The sequence below is a fragment of the Leptodactylus fuscus genome, chromosome 11, assembly GCF_031893055.1.
Source record: "Leptodactylus fuscus isolate aLepFus1 chromosome 11, aLepFus1.hap2, whole genome shotgun sequence".
NCBI lineage: Eukaryota > Metazoa > Chordata > Amphibia > Anura > Leptodactylidae > Leptodactylus > Leptodactylus fuscus.
Window position 1 is genome coordinate 80,346,388 of NC_134275.1, and position 24,695 is coordinate 80,371,082.

General features: G+C 45.0%; 1 protein-coding gene across 2 annotated transcripts in view; it reads right to left on the reverse strand.

Moving 5' to 3' along the window:
* Positions 1-216: 216 nt before the first annotated feature.
* The window catches only part of LOC142185072 (class I histocompatibility antigen, F10 alpha chain-like), a 30,474-nt gene continuing 5,995 nt past the window's right edge, over positions 217-24,695 (reverse strand). For both annotated transcript variants that reach the window (XM_075260322.1, XM_075260323.1), the window contains exons 3-7: positions 15,811-16,089; positions 9,531-9,803; positions 8,624-8,719; positions 2,938-2,967; positions 217-2,246 (exon numbers count right to left, since the gene is read on the reverse strand). In XM_075260322.1, the coding sequence (XP_075116423.1) occupies positions 2,200-2,246; positions 2,938-2,967; positions 8,624-8,719; positions 9,531-9,803; positions 15,811-16,089 (725 nt within the window). In that variant the 3' untranslated portion in view covers positions 217-2,199. The remainder of the gene's footprint in view (positions 2,247-2,937; positions 2,968-8,623; positions 8,720-9,530; positions 9,804-15,810; positions 16,090-24,695) is intronic.

The window sequence follows — 24,695 nt, forward strand, 5'->3', positions numbered from 1 at the left end:
GCATTACCCATGTCCAGATGCACCACGTCCACTGCATTACCCATGTCTAGATGCACCACATCCACTGCATTACCCATGTCCAGATGCACCACATCCACTGCATTACCCATGTCCAGATACACCACGTCCACTGCATTACCCATGTCCAGATGCACCACGTCCACTGCATTACCCATGTCCAGATGCACCACATCCACTGCATTACCCATGTCCAGATACACCACGTCCACTGCATTACCCATGTCCAGATACACCACGTCTACTGCATTACCCATGTCCAGGTACACCACGTCTACTGTATCACCCATGTCCAGGTACACCACGTCTACTGCATTACCCATGTCCAGTCTTGCACTGACCTCCTCATAGAAGCTGATCAGATTAGTCTGACAGGACTGATTCCTCATACACCCATGCTGATTTGGTGTTATAAGATTATTTACATTGAGATACTCCAGGACAGCATCTCTTAGAAAGCCCTCAAATATCTTTCCCACCACAGAAGTTAAACTTACTGGCCTATAGTTTCCAGGTTCACTTTTACACCCCTTTTTGAACATTGGCACCACATTTGCTATTTGCCAATCCTGTGGAACTGACCCAGTCATTACTGAAACCTTAAATATTAGACAAGGGTCTATCTATGACCATGCTTAATTCCCTCAGAACTCGGGGGTGTATTCCATCTGGACCGGGCGATTTCTCTATTTTAGTGTTTTGCAGACGGCGCCACACTTCTTCCTGGGTTAAGCAGGTGAAATTTAATTGAGAGTTAACATTACCCCTAATCATGTCGCTGCCAATGGATTTTCTTGTGTAAACATTGTAGAGAAGAAGACATTTAATACTTGCGCTTTTTCCTCATCCTCCTCCACCATTACTCCCAGATCACATTTTCTGTTTTTATTCTCTTATTATTTATGTCATTGAAGAATAATTTTGGATTACTTTTACTTTCCTTGGCAATTTTTCTCTCCACCTCAATCTTCGCCTCCTTTATTTGTCTCCTTTTATAGTGCGACAGATTTTCCAAATCTGCTTCACAATCTGACATACTTTTACACTGTCTAGTCTCACTTTTTGTCGTCTGTTAGGTGACTTTGATTCTGATAAGTTTGTCCATTGTCCAGAATTTTGGCACATTGTCTAGTCCTCAGTTTTGCATATTAATCCCCACCCCCTTTTTAACAAGCCCCACCCACCTGTCAGGTGATGCACAGAAACTGTTAAAAAGTGTCTAAAACACATAGAGAATGAAGATCATGTAGAGGAAAGCAAAAATGGAAAGCAGTGCGCTCCTGATTGGAACCAGAGGATAGTAAGTTCATCCAGTGTGACCCCATGATTCCTCAAAAATTGGGGGACACTTCACTGTTTCTGGTAAGAGCTAAATCTTTGTAGTAATGGCAACGATATCCTGAAATGGGGGTCACATCCAGCTGGATAACCGGCTGTGCCAAGGACTGTGGCCGCTGTAGTGGTATATGGGTGGAGGCTATGCCTCTAGGTAGCAAAAATCAGGGATTGTGCTCCTCCCAACTCACATAACCAGATGTCCAATTGGAAAAAAGAATTGCAAAGAGGAAACGGTTCAACGGTTAAGATTACGAGTTTCAGGGTATCCCATTGTTTAACAAAAACTCATATATCAATACATTTGGTGTTGAGGGAATTGCTGCATTTTGCAAGAAAGTTCATTGTCAGATATTGGTTTTCTAAACCTGGATCTAGAATGGAGAACATACAGTGTAAAAATTCTGCTGTGTAAGAAAGTGAAAAAGGCAAAAAATTCCATCAGGACTTTCCAATCTGGATATGAATTAATCCACCGAATACAAATAGATCAGGTAGATAACGTCTACGCAAAGGTCTACTAAGGAATAAAACTTAACCTTCTAGAGATAAAGGTCTCCACAAATGGAAGGAAAGATAAAGGGCAGAAGAGGAACAGTCCATCAGTCTCTCCAGTTTGCCCAAGACCTCTCGGCAGGTGTAACTTAGATTAGATGTTTATATACAGAGGAAATGATGAGACGTCTTCGATACAAAAATATTTTCTTCTTTTTCTATGGCCAGAACACACAATGCTGAAATCTCTTCTTTTTCATCCAGTCTGTCCTATAATATAAAGCTAATAATCACAGGACAACATGGCGATCTCTGGTTGTGGGTCCTTATAGAAGACGTCGCCATTCACCATTAGACTTTGGCGGGTTTATGGGACAATTCAGGTAACTCTTCTGTAACTGTGAAAATAGGAAAAGATTTAGAGTGAAATTCACCTGCAACAAAAAAGCAGAATTTCCGCAACGTGGGACCTCAGCCTAAATCACAACTGAGCTTAGATGTGAGAATTCAGAAGATTACAAGAGCCGATGGAGGTCGGGATGTCCTGTTATTATGGCGATCACAGTGATCTCCTATACACCACACTATATACATAAGATACAGTCTTGTATACCCCAGATCATTAGTAAATTCACAACTAGGAGTATCAATGGCTTGTAAGTCTCCATACGCCTGCAAAGGTGGCCTTAATGGCACCCTCCTGACACTGGTCTCTAGTCTCTCACTTAGACAAACTAGTTTCCCTACGCTGTGCTGACGAGATCCAACCAGAACGAAACAGCGCTGTCCACCGTTGGGAGTCTTTTCCTTTTGAGAGAGATATACTAGTTTGGCAATAATCCCACATCATGGTATTAGGCTGTCTGAAAAAGCCATGCCTGGTGTCTAAGGGGGCAGTCCTAGAGGCGGCAAGAAGAGGCATTGTCTTCCTAATTACATCATGGAAAACAGATTTGCATATTCTCCAGAATCCCCCAGTGGAGCATCAATGGCTTGTAAGTCTCCATACACCTGCAAAGGTGGCCTTCATGGCACTCTCCTTAAGGAGTTCTCTTAATCTCAGCACAGACACATATACACAATACTCACCAGGGGCTCGGCCGTAGTCACCACTCATTCCTGAAATAAGAAGAGAAGGAATTAGGAAAAATAATCCCATCCTACAATGTCATCCAGTCCATCTCCCTCCATTATTACTGCTTACATGGGAAATAACAGAGGGGGATGGTGATGAGGACACGCTGTATAGACATGATAGCACACGTGTATCAGGAGGCCATATACATTAGATAGATGACGGCACATCCGGAGACTCTTCCTATAGTCTTGAAAAAGGGCCCTCTACCCCACTGTGCCAGTCGGTCATTGTTAGTATTATATCTACCTGTATATTCTGTGTATTGTATGTAACCCCCAAATGTAAAGCACCATGAAATTAATATAATAATGTACAGCACCATGGAATTAATATAATAATGTACAGAGCACCATGGGATTAATATAATAATGTACAGAGCACCATGGGATTAATATAATAATGTACAGAACACTATGGGATTAATATAATATTGTACAGAGCACCATGGAATTAATATAATATTGTACAGAACACTATGGGATTAATATAATAATGTACAGAGCGCCATGGGATTAATATACTAATGTACAGAGCGCCATGGGATTAATATAATAATGTACAGAACACTATGGGATTAATATAATAATGTACAGAGCACCATGGGATTAATATAATAATGTACAGCACCATGGGATTAATATAATAATGTACAGAGCGCCATGGAATTAATAAAATAATGTACAGCACCATGGAATATAATAATGTACAGCACCATGGAATTAATCTAATAATGTACAGAGCACCATGGAATTAATATTATAATGTACAGAGCGCCATGGAATTAAACTAATAGTGTACAGAGAACCATGGAATTAATATAATAATGTACAGAGCACCATGGGATTAATATAATAATGTACACCACCATGAAATTAATATAATAATGTACAGCACCATGGAATTAATCTAATAATGTACAGAGCACCATGGAATTAATATAATAATGTACAGAGCACCATGGGATTAATATAATAATGTACAGAGCACCATGGGATTAATATAATAATGTACGCCACCATGAAATTAATATAATAATGTACAGCACCATGGAATTAATCTAATAATGTACAGAGCACCATGGAATTAATATAATAATGTACAGAGCGCCATGGGATTAATATAATAATGTACATAGCACCATGGGATTAATATAATAATGTCCAGCACCATGGCATTAATATAATAATGTACAGCACCATGGAATATAATAATGTACAGCACCATGGAATTAATCTAATAATGTACAGAGAACCATGGAATTAATATAATAATGTACAGAGCACCATGGGATTAATATAATAATGTACAGAGCACCGTGGAATTAATATAATAATGTACAGAGCACCATGGGATTAATATAATAATGTACAGAGCACCATGGGATTAATATAATAATGTACAGCACCATGGGATTAATATAATAATGTACAGAGCACCAAGGGATTAATATAATAATGTCCAGCACCATGGCATTAATATAATAATGTACAGCACCATGGAATTAATATAATAATGTAGAGCACCATGGAATATAATAATGTACAGCACCATGGAATTAATCTAATAATGTACAGAGCACCATGGAATTAATATAATAATGTACAGAGCGCCATGGAATTAATCTAATAATGTACAGAGAACCATGGAATTAATATAATAATGTACAGAGCACCATGGGATTAATATGATAATGTCCAGCACCATGGGAGTAATATAATAATGTACAGAGCACCATGGGATTAATATAATAATGTCCAGCACCATGGGAGTAATATAATAATGTACAGCACCATGGAATATAATAATGTACAGCACCATGGAATTAATCTAATAATGTACAGAGCGCCATGGGATTAATATAATAATGTACAGCACCATGGGATTAATATAATAATGTACAGAGCGCCATGGGATTAATATAATAATGTACAGCACCATATGATAATTATAATAATGTACAGAGCACCATGGGATTAATATAATAATGTACAGAGCGTCATGGGATTAATATAATAATGTACAGCACCATATGATAATTATAAGAATGTACAGAGCACCATGGGATTAATATAATAATGTACAGAGCGCCATGGAATTAATCTAATAATGTACAGAGAACCATGGAATTAATATAATAATGTACAGAGCACCATGGAATTAATATAATAATGTACAGAATGCCATGGGATTAATATAATAATGTACAGAGCACCATGGGATTAATATAATAATGTCCAGCACCATGCATTAATATAATAATGTACAGCACCATGGAATATAATAATGTACAGCACCATGGAATTAATCTAATAATGTACAGAGAACCATGGAATTAATATAATAATGTACAGCACCATGGAATATAATAATGTACAGCACCATGGGATTAATATAATAATGTACAGAGAACCATGGAATTAATCTAATAATGTACAGAGAACCATGGGATTAATATAATAATGTACAGCACCATGGGATTAATATAATAATGTACAGAGCACCATGGGATTAATCTAATAATGCACAGAGAACCATGGAATTAATCTAATAATGTACAGAGAACCATGGGATTAATATAATAATGTACAGCACCATGGGATTAATATAATAATGTACAGAGCACCATGGGATTAATATAATAATGTACAGAGCGCCATGGGATTAATATAATAATGTACAGCACCATATGATAATTATAATAATGTACAGAGCACCATGGGATTAATATAATAATGTACAGAGCGCCATGGGATTAATATAATAATGTACAGCACCATATGATAATTATAAGAATGTACAGAGCACCATGGGATTAATATAATAATGTACAGAGCACCATGCAATTAATATAATAATGTACAGAGCACCATGGGATTAATATAATAATGTACAGAGCACCATGGAATTAATATAATAATGTACAGAGCATCATGGGATTAATATAATAATGTACAGAGCACCATGGGATTAATATAATAATGTACAGAGCATCATGGGATTAATATAATAATGTACAGAGCATCATGGGATTAATATAATAATGTACAGAGCATCATGGGATTAATATAATAATGTACAGAGCATCATGGGATTAATATAATAATGTACAGAGCAACCTGGGATTAATATAATAATGTACAGAGCACCATGGGATTAATTTAATATTGTACAGAGCACCATGGGATTAATATAATAATGTACAGCACCATGGGATTAATATAATAATATACAGAGCACCAAGGGATTAATATTATAATGTACAGAGCACCATAGGATTAATCTAATAATGTACAGAGCACCATGGGATTAATCTGTGTATGTAGTTACTGGTGAGATCCGTGTATGTAGTTACTGGTGAGATCTGTGTATGTAGTTACTGGTGAGATCTGTGTATGTAGTTACTGGTGAGATCTGTGTATGTAGTTACTGGTGAGATCTGTGTATGTAGTTACTGGTGAGATCCGTGTATGTAGTTACTGGTGAGATCCGTGTATGTAGTTACTGGTGAGATCCGTGTATGTAGTTACTGGTGAGATCCCTGTATGTAGTTACTGGTGAGATCCGTGTATGTAGTTACTGGTGAGATCCGTGTATGAAGTTTCTGGTGAGATCCGTGTATGTAGTTACTGGTGAGATCTGTGTATGTAGTTACTGGTGAGATTCATGTATGTAGTTACTGGTGAGATCTGTGTATGTAGTTACTGGTGAGATCTGTGTATGTAGTTACTGGTGAGATCCCTGTATGTAGTTACTGGTGAGATCTGTGTATGTAGTTACTGGTGAGATCTGTGTATGTAGTTACTGGTGAGATCCGTGTATGTAGTTACTGGTGAGATCCGTGTATGTAGTTACTGGTGAGATCCGTGTATGTAGTTACTGGTGAGATCCGTGTATGTAGTTACTGGTGAGATCTGTGTATGTAGTTACTGGTGAGATCTGTGTATGTAGTTACTGGTGAGATCCCTGTATGTAGTTACTGGTGAGATCTGTGTATGTAGTTACTGGTGAGATCTGTGTATGTAGTTACTGGTGAGATCCCTGTATGTAGTTACTGGTGAGATCCGTGTATGTAGTTACTGGTGAGATCTGTGTATGTAGTTACTGGTGAGATCCCTGTATGTAGTTACTGGTGAGATCTGTGTATGTAGTTACTGGTGAGATCCGTGTATGTAGTTACTGGTGAGATCTGTGTATGTAGTTACTGGTGAGATCTGTGTATGTAGTTACTGGTGAGATCCCTGTATGTAGTTACTGGTGAGATCCGTGTATGTAGTTACTGGTGAGATCTGTGTATGTAGTTACTGGTGAGATCTGTGTATGTAGTTACTGGTGAGATCCGTGTATGTAGTTACTGGTGAGATCTGTGTATGTAGTTACTGGTGAGATCTGTGTATGTAGTTACTGGTGAGATCTGTGTATGTAGTTATTGGTGAGATCTGTGTATGTAGTTACTGGTGAGATCTGTGTATGTAGTTACTGGTGAGATCCGTGTATGTAGTTACTGGTGAGATCCGTGTATGTAGTTACTGGTGAGATCTGTGTATGTAGTTACTGGTGAGATCTGTGTATGTAGTTACTGGTGAGATCTGTGTATGTAGTTACTGGTGAGATCTGTGTATGTAGTTACTGGTGAGATCTGTGTATGTAGTTACTGGTGAGATCCCTGTATGTAGTTACTGGTGAGATTCATGTATGTAGTTACTGGTGAGATCTGTGTATGTAGTTACTGGTGAGATCTGTGTATGTAGTTACTGGTGAGATCTGTGTATGTAGTTACTGGTGAGATCCCTGTATGTAGTTACTGGTGAGATCCGTGTATGTAGTTACTGGTGAGATCTGTGTATGTAGTTACTGGTGAGATCTGTGTATGTAGTTACTGGTGAGATCTGTGTATGTAGTTACTGGTGAGATCCCTGTATGTAGTTACTGGTGAGATCCGTGTATGTAGTTACTGGTGAGATCTGTGTATGTAGTTACTGGTGAGATCCCTGTATGTAGTTACTGGTGAGATCCCTGTATGTAGTTACTGGTGAGATCTGTGTATGTAGTTACTGGTGAGATCTGTGTATGTAGTTACTGGTGAGATCTGTGTATGTAGTTACTGGTGAGATCTGTGTATGTAGTTACTGGTGAGATCCGTGTATGTAGTTACTGGTGAGATCTGTGTATGTAGTTACTGGTGAGATCTGTGTATGTAGTTACTGGTGAGATCTGTGTATGTAGTTATTGGTGAGATCTGTGTATGTAGTTACTGGTGAGATCTGTGTATGTAGTTACTGGTGAGATCCCTGTATGTAGTTACTGGTGAGATTCATGTATGTAGTTACTGGTGAGATCTGTGTATGTAGTTACTGGTGAGATATGTGTATGTAGTTACTGGTGAGATTCATGTATGTAGTTACTGGTGAGATCTGTGTATGTAGTTACTGGTGAGATATGTGTATGTAGTTACTGGTGAGATTCATGTATGTAGTTACTGGTGAGATCTGTGTATGTAGTTACTGGTGAGATTCATGTATGTAGTTACTGGTGAGATCTGTGTATGTAGTTACTGGTGAGATATGTGTATGTAGTTACTGGTGAATTGTGACTCTTCCCAGTTTAGAAGAGAAGGAGCGCTGCATTACTGACACTTACTTCTATATACAAAATATCCAATAATGCCAAGAATAGCGACGACCAGCACACCTATGACCACAGCGATGATGATCCAGATACCGGACCTCTCTGCTTCTAAAAGGTAAAGAACAGGAAGGTGAATATGAGCTGCGGATTATTCTGGAAGCCTCAGGCATCAAAGATCACAATATAGCCACCAACAGTGTAGTAATGACATGTGTATAGTGTGATAATATTATATACAGGTACACAAGCTAGATATACAGTGTAGTAATAACTTGTATATAGTGGAGTAATATTATATACATGTAGATACATAAGGTCGATTTACAGCATATCTTTCATCTTGTAACTTCATCTTAGGATAAATTTAGACTCTCATAGTCATTGGCGATTTTCATTGCTGAATCTGCTACTCAAACCTGGAACAACCTTCTCCGCCATGTGACTTTTCAGTGCAGCTAGCCACGATGGGATGCCAATGCTGTGCATCAATATTCTGTCTAGGCATCCTGCTCCTGATTAGGCCTGAATGAATGGGCCTAGTCGGTAGTGAGTCTTGCGCCGCAGATCCTGCTCCCTCTCAGAAGCAACAGCAAGAAGAAAGTGCTATAACAATACTGAGCAATGCAGCTGCAAATCCAGCACTGCGGTGAGGTCAATCACTTACTAGAGGCTGCAGTATCGCTTTGTAAGTCTCTGTATTTGTCTCACACTGCAAATTATACTATTAATTGATATATAGTTTGTTTACAGTAGAGTACAGTATAGGACAGTATAGTGCCTATGTAACCCATGTATTGAACTGGACATTAATGAGACACTGGAGATCAGGCAATAGACTAGACAGCTAAGTAGTGACCACCAGTCATGACATATTCCATAGTCGTCCTCCTGTTATCCCCCCAGTATGGACACAACTCACCCCACATTATGTTCAGGGGCTCTTTCAGGCTGCTGTGATGCACATAACAGGAGTAGCTGTCGCCCTCTTTGGGGATCACTTCCGCAGTGACCCTAATTTGATAGGTGCCATCAGGATTGGGGAGGGTGTGTGTGGTCTGATATGTGGGAATGTCGTCCTCCCCGTTCTTCATCCACTTCACATCCACTGGTTTGGGGTGAAATCCGTAGACCTGGCAGTGAAGTGTCAGAATCTCATCTTTCTTTTGACCAGAGACCTTCACTTTTGGCTGAACTAAGAGAAAAAGAAAAGAAGAAAATATAAATGGCCTAAGAAAGTGGAAAGTGTGAAAGCCGCCCTACAAGGTACTGCCATTATTCTGATACTGATTTCACTGCTGACAGACTCCCTTCAAAAGGGGTTTTCCCATGGATTATATTTACAGTGTTGGCCAAAAGTATTGGCCCCCCTGCTATTCTGTCAGATAATACTCGTGTTCTTCCAGAAAATGATTGCAATCACAAATTCTTTGGTATTATTTTCTTTATTTAATTTGTCTTCAATGGAAAACCACAAAAAGAATTGTCAAAAAGCCAAATTGGATATAATTCCACAGCAAACATAAAAAAGGGGGTGGACAAAAGTATTGGCACTGTTTGAAAAATCATGTGATGCTTCTATAATTTGTGTAATTAACAGCACCTGTTACTTACCTGAGGCACCTAACAGGTGGTGACAATAACTAAATCATACTTGCAGCCAGTTGAAATGGATTAAAGTTGACTCAACCTGTGTCCTTGTGTGTACCACATTGAGCATGGAGAAAAGAAAGAAGACCAAAGAACTGTCTGAGGACTTGAGAAGCAAAATTGTGAGGAAGCATGAGCAATCTCAAGGCTACAAGTCCATCTCCAAAGCCCTGAATGTTCCTATGTCTACCGTGTGCAGTGTCATCAAGAAGTGTAAAGCCCATGGCCCTGTGGCTAACCTCCCTAGATGTGGACGCAAAAGAAACATTGACGAGAGATTTCACCGCAAGATTGTGCGGATGGCGGATAAAGAACCTCGACTAACATCCAAACAAGTCCAAGCTGCCCTGCAGTCCGAGGGTACAACAGTGTCACCCCGTACTATCCAGTGTCAGCGTCTGAATGAGAAGGGACTGTATGGTAGGAGACCCAGGAAGACCCCACTTCTTACCCACAGACAGAACCCAGGCTGGAGTTTGCCAAAACTTACCTGAGAAAGCCAAAACCGTTCTGGAAGAATGTTCTCTGGTCAGAGGAGACAAAAGTAGGAAAAGGCCTCAACATAGAGTTTACAGGAAAAAAAAAGAGGCCTTCAAAGAAAAGACGACGCCCCCTACAGTCAGACATGGCGGAGGGTCCATGATGTTTTGGGGTTGCTTTGCTGCCTCTGGCACTGGACTGCTTGACCGTGTGCATGGCATTATGAAGTCTGAAGACCCTTCTATACTGTATGAGAGCTGCAGCACAGTCATAGAGTGTAAACCTCGGCCACATCGATAATGGAAAGAAGTCTCTTATGGGTGTCCAGTGATCCTGCATCATGTGCCGTAAAGCCCCTTTCCAACAGAAGCCTGCCCAGAGGAGGTCCAGCGATGCGGGATCATCTTGTGGCCATTTCTGTCAGATGTCACCACAGAGGCCTGTGGTTGTGGCCTAATCACAGGCCTCAGCGGTGACATCTTGGATCCATGACGTCAGCTGCAGACCTCAAGAAGCCAGAGCCAGTGGAGCAATGCGAGGATTCCCAGGAGAGGTAAGGTGAGGTGAGTATAACTGTTTGTTAATTTCCCTCACCTCCCCTGGGCTTCTGATTATTATTCTCTGGGGTTTGAAGATATCACACAGTATAATAATAGCACTGAAACGTAAACGTCACGAATATTCATTATAACTACTTTTGAGAGGTTCACCTAAAGCGCTAAGAGGCTCTGGGAAGTATATTATACTGTGTGGGGCCACTGTTTGGCATTATACTGGGGGGCCCTACTGAGAGCATATTGTGATGTGTGGGGACACTGTGGAACATTAAACTGAGTGGGGCACTCTGGGGAGCATATTATATTGTGTGGGGTCACTGTAGTGAGCATAATATACAGGGGTGCGCACTGTGGGAAGCATATTATATTGTGTGGGGTCACTGTAGTGAGCATAATATACAGGGGTGTGCACTGTGGGGAGTATATTATATTGTGTGGGGTCACTGTGGTGAGCATAATATACAGGGGTGCACACTCTGGGGAGCATATTATATTGTGTGGGGTCACTTTGGTGAGCATAATATACAGGGATGCGCACTGTGGGGAGCATATTATATTGTGTGGGGTCACTGTGGTGAGCATAATATACAGGGGTGCGCACTGTGGGGAGCATATTATATTGTGTGGGGTCACTGTGGTGAGCATAATATACAGGGGTGCGCACTCTGGGGAGCATATTATATTGTGTGGGGTCACTGTGGTGAGCATAATATACAGGGGTGCGCACTCTGGGGAGCATATTATATTGTGTGGGGTCACTGTGGTGAGCATAATATACAGGGGTGCGCACTGTGGGGAGTATATTATATTGTGTGGGGTCACTGTAGTGAGCATGGGACCTAGACCCTTCAGTCCAACACTGTATAAGGGAACAATCCTATATAAGGGGGGTATTATAAAGGGACATTATATGTGGGGAGACTATTATTAGGGTGAACTATTATTTATAAGGAAGGAACAATTTATAAGAGGCCTATAAGAGGGGGGAAATGATTATATATGAGGCACCTATTATATTACGCTGGGAGTTGTAGTTTCCCAATAGCTGGTTACAGACCACTCTATATTACCTTCGGCTGCTCTCTCATTATATACTACCTGTCTAGGTCATGTATACAATGGAAACGTCCCTGGTAGAGATGAGCGAACAGTGTTCTATCGAACACATGTTCGATCGGATATCAGGGTGTTCGCCATGTTCGAATCGAATCGAACACCACGTGGTAAAGTGCGCCAAAATTCGATTCCCCTCCCACCTTCCCTGGCGCCTTTTTTGCACCAATAACAGCGCAGGGGAGGTGGGACAGGAACTACGACACCAGGGGCATTGAAAAAAATTGGAAAAAGTCATTGGCTGCCGAAATCAGGTGACCTCCATTTTAGACGAATAGTGGATTTCAAATCCGGGTCATATGAGAATGTGAACTTTGTGACTATGAGACAGGGATAGCTGTACAGGCAGGGATAGCTAGGGATAACCTTTATTTAGGGGGGAATGTTATTAAAAATAACTTTTTGGGGCTCTATCGGGTGTGTAATTGTGATTTTTGTGAGATAAACTTTTTCCCATAGGGATGCATTGGCCAGCGCTGATTGGCCGAATTCCGTACTCTGGCCAATCAGCGCTGGCCAATGCATTCTATTAGCTTGATGAAGCAGAGTGTGCACAAGGGTTCAAGCGCACCCTCGGCTCTGATGTAGCAGAGCCGAGGCTGCACAAGGGTTCAAGCGCACCCTCGGCTCTGATGTAGGAGAGCCGAGGGTGCACTTGAACCCTTGTGCACCCTCAGCTCTGCTACATCAGAGCCGAGGGTGCGCTTGAACCCTTGTGCACACTCTGCTTCATCAAGCTAATAGAATGCATTGGCCAGCGCTGATTGGCCAATGTATTCTATTAGCCTGATGAAGTAGAGCTGAATGTGTGTGCTAAGCACACACATTCAGCTCTACTTCATCGGGCTAATAGAATGCATTGGCCAGCGCTGATTGGCCAGAGTACGGAACTCGACCAATCAGCGCTGGCTCTGCTGGAGGAGGCGGAGTCTAAGATCGCTCCACACCAGTCTCCATTCAGGTCCGACCTTAGACTCCGCCTCCTTCGGCAGAGCCAGCGCTGATTGGCCGAAGGCTGGCCAATGCATTCCTATGCGAATGCAGAGACTTAGCAGTGCTGAGTCAGTTTTGCTCAACTACACATCTGATGCACACTCGGCACTGCTACATCAGATGTAGCAATCTGATGTAGCAGAGCCGAGGGTGCACTAGAACCCCTGTGCAAACTCAGTTCACGCTAATAGAATGCATTGGCCAGCGCTGATTGGCCAATGCATTCTATTAGCCCGATGAAGTAGAGCTGAATGTGTGTGCTAAGCACACACATTCAGCACTGCTTCATCAAGCCAATACAATGCATTAGCCAGTGCTGATTGGCCAGAGTACGGAATTCGGCCAATCAGCGCTGGCTCTGCTGGAGGAGGCGGAGTCTAAGATCACTCCACACCAGTCTCCATTCAGGTCCGACCTTAGACTCCGCCTCCTCCAGCAGAGCCAGCGCTGATTGGCCGAATTCCGTACTCTGGCCAATCAGCACTGGCTAATGCATTGTATTGGCTTGATGAAGCGGTGCTGAATGTGTGTGCTTAGCACACACATTCAGCTCTACTTCATCGGGCTAATAGAATGCATTGGCCAATCAGCGCTGGCCAATGCATTCTATTAGCGTGAACTGAGTTTGCACAGGGGTTCTAGTGCACCCTCGGCTCTGCTACATCAGATTGCTACATCTGATGTAGCAGTGCCGAGTGTGCATCAGATGTGTAGTTGAGCAAAACTGACTCAGCACTGCTAAGTCTGCATTCGCATAGGAATGCATTGGCCAGCCTTCGGCCAATCAGCGCTGGCTCTGCCGGAGGAGGCGGAGTCTAAGGTCGGACCTGAATGGAGACTGGTGTGGAGCGATCTTAGACTCCGCCTCCTCCAGCAGAGCCAGCGCTGATTGGTCGAGTTCCGTACTCTGGCCAATCAGCACTGGCCAATGCATTTCTATGGGGAAAAGTTAGCTTGCGAAAATCGCAAACTGACAGGGATTTCCATGAAATAAAGTGACTTTTATGCCCCCAGACATGCTTCCCCTGCTGTCCCAGTGTCATTCCAGGGTGTTGGTATCATTTCCTGGGGTGTCATAGTGGACTTGGTGACCCTCCAGACACGAATTTGGGTTTCCCCCTTAACGAGTTTATGTTCCCCATAGACTATAATGGGGTTCGAAACCCATTCGAACACTCGAACAGTGAGCGGCTGTTCGAATCGAATTTCGAACCTCGAACATTTTAGTGTTCGCTCATCTCTAGTCCCTGGAACATGTGTTAGATGTTCATGTAAAGACGGTGCCCCTGAGGGCCCCCATCCCTGTAGGAGCCCATAGAAATAAAGAATATACTATGGGGTGCAGATAAATGCTACATTATCTGTATATACTGACTGCTCCATCATCTGCATATATTGCCTGGTCCACTCCTTGTATATACTGGTGACTCTCTGTATATACTGACACTACCCTGTTTCCCCAAAAATAAGACAGTGACATATTAAATTTTGGAACTAAAGATATGATAGGTCTTATTTTCAGGGGATGTCTTATTTTATTTTTGTGTGCTGCTACCACCACTGCGCTACATTGAGATGTGCTTGCTGCTCAAAGATTGTATGAAGAAAAACATTGCAGCCTGCTGAACGCTGTGTGCGGTGCTCCGTGTGCACAGGAAAACCGGCTGCTGCCACTGCTGTGATACCATATGTTGTATCCACTGTTCCTGCTGCTGTGGGATGAGCTGGGAGAGTGGACCCTCCGCTGCATACGATGCTTAGTGTATGTCCACGGGCATCTCCCAGCTCATCCTACAGCAGCAGGAACAGTGGATACAACATATGGTATCACAGCAGTGGCAGCAGCCGTCATACATGTGCACACGGAGCACCGCACACAGCGTTCAGCAGGCTGCAATGTTTTTCTTCATACAATCTTTGCACAGAAGGATTATTATTATTGGGGGATGTCTTACTTTCGGGGGATGCCTTATATTAGAAAATTCCACAAAACGTCTGATATGTCTTACTTTCGGGGGAACAGGGTATGCTATGTGTACTTTATATACCTAGCCAGCTCCAGTTACATACACAGCAGAGATGTCAGAGCATTAATGGTGGCCTGCCATGTGATGGCCAGAACACGCCACGTATCACACACATACAGGACATGTGACAGTAGAGCTCCACCCACATATCACACACATACAGGACATGTGACAGTAGGATCCGCCCACACATCACACACATACAGGACATGTGACAGTAGGATCCGCCCACGCATCACACACATACAGGACATGTGACAGTAGGATCCGCCCACACATCACACACATACAGGACATGTGACAGTAGGATCCGCCCACGCATCACACACATACAGGACATGTGACAGTAGGGACCATAGACAGCTGTATACTGAGCGCTCACCTCTCCTCTCCAGATCTTCTCTCCCATTCTCCAGATGTTTCTTCAGGTACTCGATACATTCAGTCTCCAGATAATTCTTGTGTCTCTCCCCCTCTTCTACCTCTGGACTGTTCCATCTCTGTGTGGTGAGCAGAGCCTGGGACATGGTGGGGATAAATGTCCACGTCTGTGTGTCCAGGGACATGAACTCTCTGCCATCATATCCGTACTGTATATATCCCGTAATCCTGCCGTCATCTCCCAGCTCACAGCCGTACATAACCTGGTAATAATGGAAACCTGCAGACAGCACAGGAACATGTTACACACAGCACATATATCATGTATGTACAAGTCATATGTGTGTATGATATGTAATATACAGGGTATGGGGTGGTAGTGTACAATATATATATATATATATATATATATATATATATATATATATATATATATATATACTAGCTGCTACCCGCGACTTTGTCTGCGGTGATTGTAGAAGTGTGTAAATCGAGTCGCGGGTGAAATTTTACGATCGTAAACGCGCACCGTAAATAGCACGGTGCAAACGCTCCCGTAATGCGGAGCTCGATGTAAAAATAAGCACCAAGTTACGCCGTGTGAATGGACCCTTACACGTTTATTTGTAGACGTGTATTCTAGAGATGAGCGAACAGTGTTCTATCGAACTCATGTTCGATCGGATATTAGGCTGTTCGGCATGTTCGAATCGAATCGAACACCGCGTGGTAAAGTGCGCCATTACTCAATTCCCCTCCCACCTTTCCTGGCGCCTTTTTTGCTCCAATAACAGCGCAGGGTAGGTGGGACAGGAACTACGACACTGGTGACGTTGAAAAAAGTAGGCAAAACCCATTGGCTGCCGAAAACATGTGACCTCTAATTTAAAAGAACAGCGACACCCAGCTTCGCGTCATTCTGAGCTTGCAATTCACCGGAGACGGAGGTTTCCGTCCAGTTAGCTAGGGCTTAGATTCTGGGTAGGCAGGGACAGGCTAGGATAGGAAGGAGAAGACAACCACAACAGCTCTTGTAAGAGCTAAATTCCAGGGAGAAGCTTGTCAGTGTAACGTGGCACTGACGGGCTCAATCACCGCAACCCAGCTTTCCCAGGATCCTGAATGGAATACACTGACAGTGTATTCCCGTATACCCGATATATACCCCCGATACCCGTTCCAACGGTGTGCCCCCCCACATTCACCCCAGAAATACCCTGCAAGTCCCCTAGCAATAGAATTGGGGCTATATACACCCACTATTTTTGCTACTGCCATATAGTGCCATTGTCTCACTGGGAATTCAAAGAATATATTGGGCTTACATATAACTTCAATTCCAGGGAGAAGCTTGTCAGTGTAACGTGGCACTGACAGGCTCAATCGCCGCAACCCAGCTTTCCCAGGATCCTGAATGGAACACACTGACAGTGTATTCCCGTATACCCCATATATACACCCCAAATCCCCGTTCCAACGGTGTGCCCCCCCCCCACCTTCACCTCAGAAATACCCTGCAAGTCCCCTAGCAATAGAATTGGGGCTATATACACCCACAATTTTTGCTACTGGTATATAGTGCCATTGTCTCACTGGGAATTCAAAGAATATATTGGGGTTATGTGCACCCACAATTTTTGCTACTGGTATATAGTGCCATTGTCTGACTGGGAATTCAAAGAATATATTGGGGTTACGTGCACCCACAATTTTTGCTACTGGTATATAGTGCCATTGTCTCACTGGGAATTCAAAGAATATATGGGGGTTATGTGCACCCACAATTTTTGCTACTGGTATATAGTGCCATTGTCTGACTGGGAATTCCACAAATAATTTGGGGATTCATTCACCCTACATCTCAGGCTCTTGCCATATTCACCCAGGTTGTCAGTGCTGCACCAGCTCGTTCCCAGACAGCTCGGCCCGAAAAACACATTACCTATATAGAGGATTTGGACAATGAAGACAACATGTTCTAAATCTAATGTCTGCACCTTCTCCAGAATTAAAATAAAGGCAGCGTTTAACTTTCAAATAGCACTGCACAAAGGAAGAGCTTATCAGCTTGTCTCATGACATGCTACTGAAAAGTGTCATTTGTGTATCTTAATGTAAATATAGTTGTATAAGCTTTTTGGGTTTTAGGCACTGCCAAGTTATTTATTACCACCCGCTCCCTTATAATGATGATGACGCCAAAGTCACTGTGGGTGTTCAGAGCTCACAGCTTTTGTTGACATTTGTCTTGCTCTCTGTCGGTACCAGCTCTCTTTTTGGATACCGTAAAGTTATGTTGACTTTATTAACAGCTATAGAAACTTTAGCCAGGTTGTGACAGTGTGTAACCCTAACAACACTAAGTGGGATACACATTAATAGTCAGTCTATGTACGCTAAACGTATCACTGAAGTAATTTTTTTTCCCTCTCCCCTAATATAAGAAAGGAACAGACATTAGACCTAGACCGGGGTTCGAGGCTTGTAAAAATCCAGTATTATTTGTTCTTCATGATGTGAAATATGTGTTGAAAAGCAACCCAAGATGAAGTCAGCCATGTGTGCCAGTGTGTTACTTGGCATGCCTTTGCTGGCCCCAACTGTAAGGGTCACTCTCCATTTCCTCCATTTTCCACTCCCCTTCACACCATTTGTGGTGAAGCAATGGGATGCACTGAAGTGCACCCTCTAGCCTCGTGTGGGACAGGGACATCAGATGCCACTCCAACCCCCTCGTCTTCCTCTGCCAGCCAACGGTGCGAAGATGAGAGGAGTGTGCTCTGAATGTTTTCTGCCTAGCAGAGGCTAGTTCTCACTTACGAAAATGGCCCCACTTTGACCTGTATATCAGGCACAATGGTGTAGGTTTCAAAGAAACATGGCACCAACAAGTTGGAAAACGTGGGCCATGCGTGGACCGTGTTTGAGTCTGGCAAGCTCCAGATCTGCTACCAGGTTCCAGCCATTATCACAGGCGCAAAAATGCCAGGCCCCAGGTGTAGCAGGGAAAAAAAAATGCCATCTCAGCCAGGATGGCATCCCTGACCTCGGAGGCACTGTGCTGTCTGTCCCCCAAGCTGATCAGTTTCAGCACGGCCTGCTGACATCTCCCCATGCCAGTGTTACAGTGTTTTCCGCTAGTAGCTGGGGTGGAGGTTGCAGCATCGTAGGGTTTCAGTCTACTCCTGCCATGAATTTTGGCCTGGGAGAGGAGATAGGCCACCCCAGTTTGCACCCGGGGAACAGACTCCACCACATTCACCCTGCCTGTCATTAAAGATAAGCACTGCAGCATCCCTGACCACAGGCGCTTGTCCATGTGTCGGTGGTCAAGTGGACCTTGCAGCAAAGCGCAGAGCTCTGGGCCCGACTGATGTTATGGGACACATGCAGGCGCAAGGCAGGGACAGCACACCAAGAGAAGTAGTAACAGCTAGGCCCAGCATAGGGAGGTGCCCCAGCTGCCATCTGCTGACGGAAGGCCTGGGTCTCCAGAAGCGTAAACAAACACCAGCATCTCCAGGGCCAGCAGTTTATCGATGAGGCTGTTAAAGGCTTGGGCATGGGGGTGGGTTGTGTTGTACTTCTGCCTGCAATGAAAAGCTTGGGAAATGTGGAGTGGCTGGGAAGAGGCGCATGATGGTGCAGGCCAAAAGGGCGCATGAGGGTGAACTCCCCAATGTGTCAGAGATAGGTGTGTAGGTGTCCTTGCATCATATACTTGCACCATATTTGGCTTTGGAAGTTAATTTTGTGCCAAAAAGTGGTTAAGATAGCGATCCCTCAGCTACTCCCGTTACACTGTCTATTGAAGTTACCAACTTTGGAAGTGGACCACCACTTGTAAGATCCCAAAGGAAGCAGGCAAGAGATGTGCAGTGCAGAAAAAAAGATGAGAAAATAAGTTTAGGCAGTAGAGCACAGAGGGATCGGAGAGGACAGAGCTGGTGTCGGCCAGGTATTCCCACAACATGCGCCTATACTTGTCCCTCCTGGTGACACTAGGCCCCTGAGTGGCAGTAATTTGTCCAGGGGGGCCATAAACGTGTTCCAGACCTAGGAATAAGTCTTCCAACAGGGTAGAGTTTTGCATGCCTTTGCTTCTACCCACTGTTTTTGCTGCTTAGCTTCCCTCCACATCTACACTGCTTTCACCCCTAAACATCACCCCAGTTTATGCCTTTGCTTCTACCCTGTTTTTTTTTGTTGAATTAGCTTCCCTCCACATCTACACTGCTTTAGCCCCTAAACATCACCCCAGTTTATGCCTTTGCTTCTACCCAGGTTTTTTGTTGATTTAGCTTCCCTCTACAGCTACACTGCTTTAGCCCCTAGACATCACCCCTGTCCATGTGGGGTCGGTGGCCTCATCATCCACCAACTCCTCTTCCAATTGCGCACTGGCCCCTTACTGCAAACCGCACATGACCACAGCTTGCCCTGATGGCAACTGTGTCTCATGATCCCCACTTAGGTCCAGACAAGTCGGTGGCGGGTCCAAAACCCCAAAATTGGAAGGAAATGGCGGATGCTGCAGTATTTCTAACACCTGTTCCTGGTGCTCGGGCCTGGTCTGTGTTGTACCCTGCACCCTGCTTAACGCAGCTGCCATATCCGAAGTTGTGCTGAGCGCATGCTAATGTTTCGTGTCCAGTGCAATGGATGGGATGGGATTTCACATAAGTCTGCCACCCATGGCCACTCATGGTTGAGCAACTGAGGGAGTTGACTTTGACGAACCTGAGGGTTTTGGAGTTGGAACTACATCAAAGGTCTGTGCTGCTCACACACTCTGCTCAACACATGATATGTTTAGTGCCAGCAGTGTGGAGACGTCGCACAACAGCCGTTGTTCCAGCAGGTACAGGCGTTGTAGGAGTGCATAGAGGCTAGCAGCGGCAACTATACACTTTAAAAACTATCCGCACAAGCGCCGCACTTTCACCAGTAGCTCAGGAACATTGGGGTACCTTTTTCAAAAGATTAGCAGCAATGAGTTAAAAACGTGGCCCAGGCATGGAATATGTTGCAGGCTGCCAAGCTACAGAGCCGATCCCAGGTTCCGGCCATTATCACACATGACAACATGCCTGGGCCCAGGTGCAGTGGCAAAAACCACATTGCCGTCTCATCGAGGATGGCATGACTCACTTTGTAGGCAGTGTGCTGTCTGGCCCCCAAGCTGATGAGCTTCAGCACGGCCCGCTGACGTCTCCCCACACCAGTGTTGCAGCGTTTCCAGCTCGTAGCTGGGGTCAATTTAACAGCGGAGGAGGGTGGTGTTTCAGCCCTCCTCCCAGGAATGTTGTGTGGGGAGACAAGTCAGGCCACCACATTTTGCGACCCAGTCCACGCCTCAACTACATTCAACCACTGTGCCAAAATTGAAAGGTAGCGTCCCTGTCCGCATGCACTTGTCCATTCGTAACTGGTCACATGGAACTTTAGGGCTAAACGCTGAATTTAGGGACCGCCTCATGTTTGGGGGAAAGTGCTGGTGTGGACGGCACAGTGCGGTGGCGCAGTAGACACTCTGCCCAAAAAGGGCAGAGTGTCCCCCAGCCGGGATTCCAACATCTCCTGGGCCAGATTTCTTGAGATGAGGCCGTTGAAGCCTTGGGCATGTGGGTGGGTTGCGCTGTACTTTAGCATGAAATGAAAGGCTTGGGAGATGGGGAGTTGCTGGGAAGAGGCGCATGATGGCGCGGGCAAAAGGAGAAATGGCAGGAAAAGGTGAGGATGAGGGTGAACTCCCCAAAGTGTCAGAGGCAGATGTGGAGGTGTCCTGGCTCCTGGTCTGGACTGCAGCGCCAGCCCTGTCAACAGTGGAAGAGGCAGTGGCCGCCAGGCCAAACGACGATTATCCTGCGCTTGCTCTCACCCACTGAGCCCAGGGCTTGCCTTCCAAATGATGGCACCCGCAAGAGGTGGTGAGATTCCTCTCTGCAGATCTCCAACCCATCTTAGACTTGCAAATTGCACTAAATTTGTCATGTAACTGACATGTATATGATGAGTCTATCCATTGTCTGTTCATTTTGGTGAAAGTCAGCCTGTCAGCTGACAGACAGCTGTGCTTGTCACTGATGATGCCACCGGCTGCTTGTACCCCCAGTTTTTGCTGCTTAGCTTGCCTCCACATCCACACTGATTTTGCCCCTACACATCACCCCTATCCATGCCTGTGCCTCTAGCCATAACTCTGCCACCCATGAAAACTCATGGTGCAGAAAGTGAGGGAGCTGACTCTGAGGAACCCTTGGGTTTTGTAGCTGGTACTCCATCAAAGGTCTCTGCTGCTCACACACCCTGCTGAACATACGGTATCTAGGGTTAGAGCGTTTGGTGACCTCGCACAACAGTAGGTGCTTCAGGCAGATGTAGGCCTTGCTGGAGTGTATTGCGGCTAGCTCCAGGTACTGTAGACTTGGGAAAGTGGGTGTCCAAGTGCCGCACTTTCACCCTTAGCTCAGCTAATTTGGGGTATGTTTTTAAAAATCATTGCACCACTACATTGAACACGTGGGCCAGGCATGGAACGTGTTGGAGGCTGGCAAGCTCCAGAGCCCTCCAACAAGACAAAAAAGCCTGGCCCCTGGGGCAGCGGGGATAAACAAATTGCCATCTCATCCAGGATGGCATCCCTGACCTCAGAGGCAGTGTGCTGTCCGTCTCCCAAGCTGATGAGCTTCAGCCCAGCCTGCTGACGTCTCCCCACACCAGTGTTGCAGCGTTTTCAGCTCGTAGCTGGGGTCAATCTAACAGCGGAAGAGGAGGAGGGTGGTGTTTCAGCCCTCCTCCCAGGAATGTTTTGTGGGGAGACAAGTCAGGAAAATTCTTGAAACAGGGGAGAGTTTTGCATCTTTGCCCTTGCTGCCTATGGACATCCCTTTGCCTCTAGCCACCATTTTCCCTGCTTTGCTTGCCTCCACATCCACACTGCTTTTGCCCCTAGACATCACCCCAGTCCATGCCTTAACTTGTACCCCCAGTTTTTCCTGCTTAGCTTGCCTCCACATCCACACTGCTTTTGCCCCTATACATCACCCCAGTCCATGCCTTAGCTTGTACCCCCAGTTTTTCCTGCTTAGCTTGCCTCCACATCCACACTGCTTTTGCCCCTAGACATCACCCCAGTCCATGCCTTAGCTTGTACCCCCAGTTTTTCCTGCTTAGCTTGCCTCCACATCCACACTGCTTTTGCCCCTAGACATCATCCCTATCCATGCCTCTGCCCCTAGCCATAACTCTGCCACCCTTGCAAACTCATGGTGCAGAAACTTTGGGAGCTGACTTTGAGGAACCCTTGGGTTTTGTAGATGGAACTCCATCAAAGGTCTGTGCAGCTCACACACCCTGCTCAAGATATGGTATTGTAGGGTTTCAGCGTGTGTGAATGACGGACAACAGCCAGTGTTTGGACAGATGTAGGCCTTGCTAGAGTGTTTTTAGGCTAGCAGCGACTCCTGTGCACTTGCAAAAGTGGGCGCACAAGCGCCGCATTTTCAACAGTAGCTTCGGTACATTTGGGTATGTTTTCAAAAAACTTTGCACCACTAGGTTAGACGTGGGCCAAACATGGAACGTGTTGGAGGCTGGCAAGCTCCAGAGCCGCTACCAGGTTCCAGCCATTATCACAGGCGTAAAAATGCCAGGCCCCAGGTGTAGCAGGGAAAAAAAAAATGCCATCTCAGCCAGGATGGCATCCCTGACCTCGGAGGCACTGTGCTGTCTGTCCCCCAAGCTGATGAGCTTCAGCACCGCCTGCTGACGTCTCCCCACACCAGTGTTTTAGCGTTTGCCGCTAGTAGCTGTGGTGGAGGTTGCAGCGTCTTAGGGTTTCAGTCTACTCCTGCCATGAATTTTGGCCTGGGAGAGAAGATAGGGTACCTCAGTTTGCACCCTGGGACCAGACTCCACCACATTCACCCTGCCTGTCCTTAAAGATAAGCAGCATCCCTGACCACAGGCGCTTGTCCAAGTGTCGGTGGTCAAGTGGACCTTGCAGCAAAGCGCGGAACTAAGGGCCCACCTGATGTTGAGTGACACGTGCTGGTGCAAGGCGGGGACGCCACACCAGGAGAAGTTGAGACGGCTAGGGACGGCATAGTGAGGTGCCACAGTTGCCATCAGGTCCGGGAAGGCGGGAGTTTCAACAAGCCGGAACGCCAACCTCTCCTGGGCCAGCAGTTTAGCGATGTTGGTGTTCTAGGCTTGCGTGGGTGGGTGGTTAGCGGTGTATTTCTGCCGGCGCTCCAATGTCTGAGAGATGGTGGGTTGTTGTAAAGAAGCGCCTGATGGTGCCTTTGATGGTGCAGGAGAAGGAGATAAGACAGGAACAGGGGAGGATGAGGAAGAAGTCAACAAAGTGGCGGAGGCAGATAAAGTGATGTCCTGGCTCGTCCTCTGGAGTGCATCGCCAGCACTGTGAGCAGAGGCAGTGGCATGAACGGCGGGCGACGTTTGTCCTGCCGTTGCTGCCTGCCACTGATTCCATTGCTTGGATTCCAAATGATGGTGCATTGAAGTGGTGGACAGGTTGCTCTTCTCAGGGCCCCTACTCGATTTCGAGAGGCAAATTGTGTAGACGACACTATATCTGTCCTCGGCGCATTCCTTGAAAAAACTCTACACCTTCAAGAAACGTGCCCTCGATGGGGGAGTTTTTCTGGGCTGGGTACAAAAGGGAACATCTTCGGACATTCCGGGTCTGGCCTGGCTTCGGCAAAGCAGCTGACCTCTGCCTCTGGACATGTCTCTGCCTCTAGCTACCCTTTTCGGTGCTGCACCTGCCTCAACATCCACACTACTTTCCCAGCTTGACATCCGCCTTGTCCAGGTGGGGTCGGTGTCCTCGTCGTCCACCACCTCCTCTTCCAACTCCTG